We start from the raw sequence: 9,788 nt of genomic DNA, 5'->3' as shown, positions 1-9,788 counted from the left end.
GATATTGGCATGCAAACACACACACACACACACACACACACACACACACACACACACACACACACACACACAGAGAGAGGGAGAACAGATATATGTGGACACATGCACATAAACATACAATGAAAATGTATTAGTCAATAACATACATGCGCACACATGCACACATACACACATAAAGAAACAGGAAAATTCCATTGTTTATTCCAACAGCCCCCCTCCAACACACACACACACACACACACACAGACAGGTTGTGCGTGATCTCCCTGGAGGTGTATGTGGCGTATGGAAGTGCGTTGAAGTGTGGCTAACACTGTGGGTCTGTGCACGCCTCCAAATCAATATGGCCTCCTTCTCCCTGGAGTTAGTAAAGACATTACCATTTCGCCCGTCTCATTAAAATGCTAATCATTCCTCTCATTAACCACAATTGATTTTTAAAAAAAATTTTTTTAGTTAAAATGTCTAATGCAATTTTTTTACACACTTCACCTGAAGGAACTCCCAGACTACTACCTTGCTAGTGTGTTTTTTCCTCCATGCCTTTCCTGGACACGAGGAAGAGAAAGAGTGGAAGAGGAGGAGGATTAAATTAGATGGAGAAAGAAAGATAAGAAAGAGTGGAAGAGGAGGAGAAGAAAGCGCACTAAGGCAATGCAGCCACCGCCGCAGGAACTCGTGGGCTGCTCTTAGCGTTGAATAAGCGGGACAATGGGGCCTTAAATCAGCCTTTATCTACCCCAACGTGGCTGCCCTCCCAAGGATCCCTGTGGGAAGAAAGGGAGGGAGGGAGAGAGAGAGAGAAGGAGAGAGAGAGACCCCCATCATTTAGTCTCTGAGGGCTGGGTTGTCTCTGGGGGCTGGGTTGTCTCTGGGGGCTGGGTTGTCTCTGATGGCTGGGTTGTCTCTGAGGGCTGGGTTGTCGCTCCACAGACCAGAGCGGAACAGAGCGGAGGATGGATCACTGGGCTCGGCCGATGTGTTCAGTAAACACACATAAATAAATACATAAATAAATAAATATGTGCATAGACAGAAAGAGATAGAAAATGCGCGCACACACACACACACGGGAGCACGCACACACTTCGGGTTTGGTGTTGTGTGGGATGATGGGTCGGGATAATAATGGACAGGCACGGCAAACGTATGCCACCACCTGTGCACACTCACACGGGCAGTGCCCAGTGCCAAGCGAGACAAAGACAGGCAGCCGGACAGAGACAGAGTGGAGAGTAGGGCTCTAGCCCTGCCCCCTTCTGCCAGCGCTGGCCCACCCAGAGACGCCCAGGCTGGGCAGTTACATCTGCTGCCGCGCACACACACACACACACACACACACACAGGGCACAATTGGGGCTCTAGCCTGCCATCCAGCTGGCACACCACCTGATGCCCTCCCAACCCCACCCGTCTACCCCCCGGGCACTGCCTGAGGCGTTGGCCCAGCGGCTCTGCAAGCTCTGTCTGCTGGGCACCGTGTGCTGCTCAGACGCCCGGAGCCCACGGCTGCTGCCCCCACTGCTGACTCTGCAGTTCCCACTCTCCACTCACTCTCTGGAAAGTTCTCCGCTTTTCTCCTCCCTCATAATAACTTTGGTCTCATGCCTCTCTCTTTCTCTCTCTCTCTTTCTCTCTCTCTCTCTCTCTCTCTCTCTCTCTCTCTCTCTCTCTCTCTCTCTTTCTCTCTCTCTCTTGTCCAGTTGCTGTAAAGATGCCCTGCCCTCCTTTGGTTCTCTGTCTGCCAAATCTGATTCCCTCTCTTTATTCCCATCTTCCTCATCCTCCATTTTGCTCTCTGCATTTCTTCTCAATCTTTCTCTCTCTCTTTCTCTTCCTCTCAGGGTATTGATATGGCATCCCTGATTAAATCTCAGCTCCAAATACAATAGTGACGTTGTAGACGTTGGTGCCGGTGCCATGGGAACGTGGCTTAATGACCAAGGGGTGTCATTTACTTTAGTTTTTTAATTTGGTGTAAAATACAGATTTTCTACCAGTATTATTTCAATGGTTCTCGGGTGAGGTTTAAAATAAAGGGCTTTAAAAGTCTACAAGTATACAATTTTACCAAATTTCTCTCTCTTTCTCTCTTTCTCTCTTTCTCTCTCTCTCTCTCTCCCCTGCTCTCTCTCTGCCCTGCTCTCATTCCATGGCTCTATCTGTCCTGTCCTATCTGATCTGGCCTGTATGACTGATCTTGAACGGCACTGACGCCTGCTTCTTCTGGTTCAATTCTCACTCTCTCTCTGTGTCTCTCTCTCTTGTGTGTGTGTGTGTGTGTGTGTGTGTGTGTGTAACTGGCTCCTGTTGGACAGCTGCCTTATGGTTGTGTTAGTGTCGGCTTGGCGGCCTTACTGGAAGCTTCACCAGGTGGTCTCGGCAACCAAGATCACTCACACACACACACACTCACACACACTCACACACACACTGATATCTGTATCAGAGGGATCCCAGGTGGCTAGGGGGGGCTAGCAGTGGATAGCCGAATCACAGTGTGACCGCCTGCTGCATAGCGCAGCCTGAGATGGAGGTGCCTCTATCCAACGAGCTCAGTTTCATTCATATTCATGTCATGTACATTCTGCCAACATGTATTTACACACACACACACACACACCACATTTACACATACACACCACACACACACAAATGCACACATACATACTGTATATACACCATCTGGGGTAAGTCGAACCCTGTCAGTGTTTTTCATCTGAAGAAACAATATTGGGCACAGTCAGCAGACATAAATGCATAATAAATGCTCTCACATATGGGCAATGAAATATGCATGTGTACATTCAGACCCAGCTGTTTACTCACATGGACACAATGAAACCCATCCCTGGGTAGTGTACTCTCAGCTCATGCATATACAACTCACATACATGCAGTTATGGCCCATCCACATATACACAGCTCACATACATGCAGTTATGGCCCATCCACATATACACAGGCTCAGACATGCACAACAAACACACACCCACGCACACAAGGGACACACTGAACACATTCACACACAAGCACTTCAGCTACAGAGGTACAACACACACACACACACACACAAAGGACGCTCTCCACCCACCCGGCCCACCTTGCTGCTGCGTGGTCAGATGGCGCGGGCGATAAGTGGCGCTGTCCTGTGGTCAGATGACGCGGGCGATAAGTGGCGCTGTCCTGTGGTCAGATGGCGCGGGCTATGAGAGTATGATGGGGATATAGATGGAGATTGGGAGATGGATAGATAGATAGATGGAGTGAGTGAGCTAGGCAGTGTTAAATATAGGAACATACTGTACATGTGGAGAGATGGAGGGGGAGAGGGGGAGAGGGGGGCAATAAAGGGAAGGAAGGAAGGATGGAGTGAAGGACCAAAAAAGCAATAGAGACAAAATAAGATTTGAGAGATAAAGAGGGAGTTATTCATAGATGGATGGATAGACAGAGCGAGAGGGGAGAGATGGATGGATAGATGGCCCTGGAGGTGTGAGAAAAGAGGGATGAGGAGACAAACGAGGGCACGGCAGGCCCTGCAGTCCTGAAGACATGGGGGGGCCGCGCCTCTTGTTTTTTAATACATATTTCTCAAAATATTTTTTTTGAGCTCCTGGGTTCAGCAACGCCTCAGCCTGAGCTGATCAAAGCAACCAGTCCACTCTCTGTGCAGATGTGGGAGTGATAACGTGGCAGGGGGCGAGTAGAGCTCTAGCTGGAGGTTGTTTCTTCACCCACTCCTGTTCTAGCGTCTTGTCTTTTCATGTGAAGCCCAGCTCCCCTTAGCAAGGCCTTCTAAACAGCAGAGCTCTGCTGAAAGCCCGCTGGGTCAATCCTTCACAGAAGAGCCTGTAGCACTGGGAACACTGCTGGTAAAGGCATCCTAAGCTAGGGGAGTGTGTGTCAATGTGAGGACACAACTTTAGACATATTGCTATTTTCCTGCTTTTTTAAGAAGAGAAAACATGAGAGTGGGGGGGGTTTAGTTCCTGGTGTGTGAGACGAGTGTGTACAGGAGAGAGATGGTGGGGTTGTGAGCTGCTGACTCTGTTTGAACAGACCGAATCAAAATAAATTACGGAGAAAGTGCATCAAAGGGCCGTCCGCGGCCGTCTTTTCTTTATGCTAATGCGCAAACTGGCCTCGGGTCGCGGGTTAGCGCTGGTGTTAGCGCTAGGCTAGCTGATTAGCTGCAGCAGCACATAACTGATTGCCTCTCACTCTCTCTTTCTCTCTACAGCAGGGCAGGGAGATCACGAGGAGAAAGGGAGTCAGAGACGACATGACAAAAGAAAGCGAATGAGAAAGATGGTAGAGCAAATAAGAGAGAGAAGAGAAGGAGGGGAAGAAGAGGAGAGTGAAGAGAGAGAGAGAAGAGAAGGAGGGGAAGAAGAGGAGAGTGAAGAGAGAGAGAGAAGAGAAGGAGGGGAAGAAGAGGAGAGTGAAGAGAGAGAGAAGAGAAGGAGGGGAAGAAGAGGAGAGTGAAGAGAGAGAGAAGAGAAGGAGGGGAAGAAGAGGAGAGTGAAGAGAGAGAGAGAAGAGAAGGAGGGGAAGAAGAGGAGAGTGAAGAGAGAGAGAAGAGCAAAAATGATGTAGGGGAAAAGCAAGGGAAGATGAAGAGAAGGATAGATTGAGGAAGGGAGGGAATGAGGGAGGGATAAAAACGAGAGCAAGAGTGATGATGGGAGAGTGCCAGAGTGGAGAGATGAAGAGACGGGTCTTAGTGGAGACTCTGCTGGTAATCACTTCTTACCGCGTGTCTCCCGGCTTCTGCTGAGGCTCTTTCTTCCTCCCTCCATCCCTTCCTCGCTCCCTCTCTCTCTCTCTCTCTATCGCTCCTCTCTGTCGTCCACTTGCTTTCTGCGGATTCAAGTACAGCAGTGACAGGCAGCCACGGAGGGCCTCACAGTGCAGCTCGCTCACAAGGCCCTCTAGGGGCCAGGAAGGTTGGGGGAGGGGGGGGGGGGGGGGATATAGATGAGAGAGGAAGAACAAAGACCGAATAGAGACAAAGTGAGTTGGATTGAATTGATAGTCGAATAGATAGATGGATAGACCATTATTACTGTTATTATTTATGTTTAATTAAATATAGAAATTTAATTGACATCTATTACATCTATGTAGCTATTACCATTTGCAAACTGTGTTTATAGCTGTAAGATTATAGTATTAGTACTTTATCTACTGTATCTGAGGATGTATCTTTCAGCAGCTTAAGAATTTCTGCTTCTCCAAATGTAGCCATCATGGTGTAATTGGGTGAAGAAGAGTATGTAAAGCCATGAAAGGGACATTAGAACGGGCAGTCACAGGACAGGACCATGGCGTGATGCTGGAGAAATCCATAATGAGAAGGGCTGAGATAAATGGAGTGACCGCAAGGTGGACCAGGTGCTCATTTAGTCTGTTTGTTTTTCTCATCTCCATTGTAAAGTCTCTGATCTCCATCACTGACTGTCTGTTCAATTCAGCTTCATTGGCCTTACTCAACAATGCTGTTCTTGCACAATCCTGCACGTCTCTTTCAATGTCTCTTACAATGTCTCCCTCTCTCTCTCCCTCTCTCTATCCCCTCTCTCTCTCCCTCTCTCTCTCCCTCTCTCTATCCCCTCTCTCTCTCCCTCTCTCTCTCCCCTCTCTATCTCCCTCTCCTTTCACCTCTTCTCCTCAAACTCACCTCATTTATTTCTTCTATTTTCCATTCCGGCCTTTTCTTTCTGTTTTTCTGTGTCCTACCTCATTGAGTCTCATTCCCTCCTTCCCTTTCTTACCTTTTCTCTCTCTCCCTCTGTGTTTACTCTCTCTCACTCTTTCTTTCTCGCTCTCTCTCTTTCTCTCTCGCTCATGCGTTATTTTCTTTTGTTCAGTCCCCCTCTCTCTGTTCTTTGTTCTCTCTGTGTCTCTGCGAGACTGTGTCTCTTGTCTGTCTTGCTGATCTACTGTAGCCTTTATAATGACTCTGCAGCCCTAATTATGGAAATGAAAGACAGACGCTAGACTGAGCCGTATCACAGATGCAGCAACCTGATAACCAGTCCAAACTGTATTTACTGGCAGAGTTAAGAATGTAAGAAGTCTTCATGGTTTTGTGTCTGTTTATTATTTCTTTTGTGTGTGAGTGTGAGTGTTTACCTGTGTGGCATCATCCCTGCTTGTTGATCTGATTGGCCTTGAATTGTTTGGAGTTGCCCAACTTTGCTGCTTATCTTTGGCTGGGATTTTGGAGTGGAGCTTGAGTGGGTGGATGGGGGGGTAGAACAGAGGCATTACTAATGAGCTCATCCCTTTAATCCGATTACAGGAAGCTCATACCCCCTGCATCCCATTACACTTCCACTTTAATGATGGGGGAGGGGTGTTGGAGTATGAGGTGGGTCTGGGTTTTGAGGGCCACGAGGGCCACGAGGGCCAAGGGGAAGATTAGCCTAGCGATAGATAGCACCAGTTAATGCAGCCCTGTACAGGCTTAATCCTGACATCCCCACCCCTACCCTGGCCTCATCCCACATGAACAGTGGAGGCCAAGCAGCCACCATCCAGCACTGCTGCTGGCGCCACACCTCCACAGTCCCTGGAACATTATCTTAACGCTAGGGCATTAGCTTAGCATAGCAGCACCTCCACAGTCCCTGGAACATTATCTTAACGCTAGGGCATTAGCTTAGCATAGCAGCACCTCCACACTCTCTGGAACATTATCTTAACGCTAGGGCATTAGCTTAGCATAGCAGCACCTCCACAGTCCCTGGAACATTATCTTAACGCTAGGGCATTAGCTTAGCATAGCAGCACCTCCACAGTCTCTGGAACATTATCTTAACGCTAGGGCATTAGCTTAGCATAGCAGCACCTCCACAGTCTCTGGAACATTATCTTAACGCTAGGGCATTAGCTTAGCATAGCAGCACCTCCACAGTCTCTGGAACATTATCTTAACGCTAGGGCATTAGCTTAGCATAGCAGCACCTCCACAGTCCCTGGAACATTATCTTAACGCTAGGGCATTAGCTTAGCAGCAGTGCCATTAGGGAACTCAAGTTTTGGGCATATATATATATATATAGCTGCCCAGTGAAGAGTAACGAGCAGCTGGCTAAATCTTTAGAAGCCCAGCAATTTCTCAAGCATGACTGTCGACGTGACAAAAACTGACAGCATCAGCTTTTAGCCGGAACTTACATAATTTGATTGTGTGTAAAGCGTCTCCAAAAGGTAGGTTTTTAACCGGAACAGAAGGGATGGTGTTGCATAGCTTCTTCATAAGTGTGTTCTACCCAGAACAGGAGAGATGGTGTGTGTATAAGATAAAGGCTGGTGTGTGTGTAGATGATCTGTCAGTTATGTGTCTTATGTGTTTTGCTGTGGTTTGATGCGTGTCCTAGAGTGATCCCCCCCAGTCCCAGACGGCTCCTCTGCGCCGCTCTCTTGAGGTGTCTCGGTGGGGTTTTATGTGGCATGTCAGATTCCAGCTGAAGCAGCCTTTGATGCTCTCCCTGCACTCTGTTTTATTTCTTTCATTTGATTTCTTTATTTTATTATTTTATTTATTTATTTATTATTGCTGCTGTTGCTGCTAGTTTAGCCTCTGACACGTCTTCAGCAGGATCTGCCTCTCACATTCTCCTCCCACATCTCTACCTCTCCTCATCCCCGCTCCATTAAATCTCTCTCACACATTCACTCTCACTCTTTCTCTCTCTCCTCGGCATCTCTCTGTTTCTCGCTCCCTCGCTTTCTCACTCTCTCTCTTGATCTTTGTCGTCTGTGCGAATAAACAGTGTCATTCTCAATCTCTCTCTCTCTCTCCTTCTCTCTCTGTCTCTCTCTCTCTCTCTTACACAGGAAGAAGGCTGTTTCTCTCTCTCTCTCTCTCTCTCTCTCCCCTCTGTGAGGAGGCAGCGTCTCACGTTAAATCTCTCCTCTATGAAGTGCTAAATCTCACACTTACAAGTGCTTTCCTTCCTTTATTTCTTTCCTCTCTCATGTTCTCGCTCTCTTGCTCTCTCAATCTCTCTCCCTCAACAATATTCAGTGACAAATCGGTTTTGTTTCTTTGTTACCTTCAACAATATGAAACAATATAGTATGAATGTGGTATCATATAACTGTCAGTCAATCCTTTAATGCTTACTTCCCATTACCATCCATTAACATACTTCTCTGTGACACACACACACACACACACACACACACACACACACACACACACACACACACACACACACAAATGTAGATGATCCTCCTGCAAACACAGCCTCTGTGGTAATATTGCAAGCTGTTGACACAAGCTTTGCAACATTATTTGCTTGGTTGGTTATATTGACCGTGTCATCTCCAGGTTAAAATTGGCTGGGTATGCCTTCATCCTTCATACCTTCCCCCATAACTTAGCCTGGGTGAACCCAATCGAACCTGTCAGGAAATTTGCACTGCAGGTCCGTCTGGAGACCCTTTCATTGACCCTCCCAATTTCCTAATCACCAATAACGTTGGAACCAGTCCCAACCGCTTATCCGGTAGCAGTACAGTGAGCAGTGTGTTCAACACAACTAATGGCAGTTGTGTTGTGGCGTTAGCCTGCCATCCTGAGCCCAAAGGGAGCACTGAGACTGAACTGGCCTCTGTGGGCAGATGTTCTCAGATAGGGAGGTCGGTTGGTTTGATCTCTATAGGGTTAATGCTCTGCATAAACTGGACCCTCTTGTAGGGGTTCTGGTGACTGCTTCTCTCTACTCTACTTGCAGACAAATCACACACACACACACACACACACACACACACACACAAACTCATTCACACACACACAAACTCATTCACACACACACACACACACACACACACACACACACACACACACACACACACACACACACACACACACACACACACACTCCCCGCTCCTCTCTGCAGTCAAGTCGCTCCTTCAGAGCGGACACCTGGGGCGTATGCCTTGGCGTGACAGCGGATCTGTATTCAGATGGCGCGCGGCGCTTCCTGGTCGCGGTTAAGCTCCTCGGCTCTTTTGTCTCGGCCGTGACAAAGGCAGTTGCGCTCGCAGCCCTCACCATTGTCATGCCGATGAGGTTGATTGAGGCTGTCTGAGGCCCAGGCTCCTGGGGGAAACCCTGTGGCTGTGGGAGTAATTAGACACTCTTCAGTCACTGCCATCTCTCTCTCTCTCTCTCTCTCTCTCTCTCTCTCTCTCTCTCTCTCTCTCTCTCTCTCTCTCTCTCTCATTCTGTTTCTCTCTCTCTCTCTCTCTCTCTCTCTCATTCTGTTTCTCTCTCTCTCTTTTTGTCACTCTCCCTTTTTGCTTTGTGTTCGTAGGCAGCAGCTGTCTCTGTAAGGGGTTGACATTGGGTGTGGCTCTCGGGGTGGAGGGGTCTTGTGTTTGTGGGAGGAGGCTGAGGTGGTTAAGGGGGTTGGGGCTAGTTTAGCCCCACCCATGCCAACCCTGGGAGCGTCTGTGGGCCATTGTTAAGGTCAACCACCGCCTCACAAAAGAAGAATGAACCCATTGTGACATCACTGTTCGTCAAAAGTTTCTGTTGAATTGTTTAGCCATTATAACATCACGGTCAGACAGAAGTTTTGGTTGAATCATATAGCCAATATGACATCACTGCAGATTCTGTTAAGTCTGTTACCCTTGTGACAGCTTTTTCGGTTTTGGTAGACTGTGACAATGGTTGTAGAGTCACACACATTTGTGGTTTCACATATCAGACCAGTTGATGCAATTAAATGCGTTTGACTAACTATTGTACAGTTTGTCATTGTGA

The 9,788-nt window shown here is 47.9% G+C and overlaps 2 protein-coding genes across 2 annotated transcripts in view; both read left to right on the top strand.

The window, feature by feature from the left end:
• LOC121694399 (immunoglobulin superfamily member 3-like) overlaps positions 1 to 595 on the top strand; it is a 67,677-nt gene extending 67,082 nt beyond the window's left edge. Inside the window, exon 3 of the mRNA XM_042074556.1 lies at positions 499 to 595. Coding sequence (XP_041930490.1) covers positions 499 to 524 — 26 coding nt within the window. The 3' untranslated portion in view covers positions 525 to 595. The remainder of the gene's footprint in view (positions 1 to 498) is intronic.
• A 4,089-nt stretch (positions 596 to 4,684) lies between these two features.
• The window catches only part of LOC121686480 (immunoglobulin superfamily member 3-like), a 51,548-nt gene continuing 46,444 nt past the window's right edge, over positions 4,685 to 9,788 (top strand). The window contains exons 1-3 of the mRNA XM_042066838.1: positions 4,685 to 4,741; positions 7,389 to 7,444; positions 9,334 to 9,348. Of these exons, the coding sequence (XP_041922772.1) occupies positions 4,685 to 4,741; positions 7,389 to 7,444; positions 9,334 to 9,348 (128 nt within the window). The remainder of the gene's footprint in view (positions 4,742 to 7,388; positions 7,445 to 9,333; positions 9,349 to 9,788) is intronic.

The sequence above is a fragment of the Alosa sapidissima genome, chromosome 2 (assembly GCF_018492685.1).
Source record: "Alosa sapidissima isolate fAloSap1 chromosome 2, fAloSap1.pri, whole genome shotgun sequence".
NCBI classification, from domain to species: domain Eukaryota; kingdom Metazoa; phylum Chordata; class Actinopteri; order Clupeiformes; family Clupeidae; genus Alosa; species Alosa sapidissima.
This window is presented reverse-complemented; position numbering and strand designations above follow the sequence as displayed.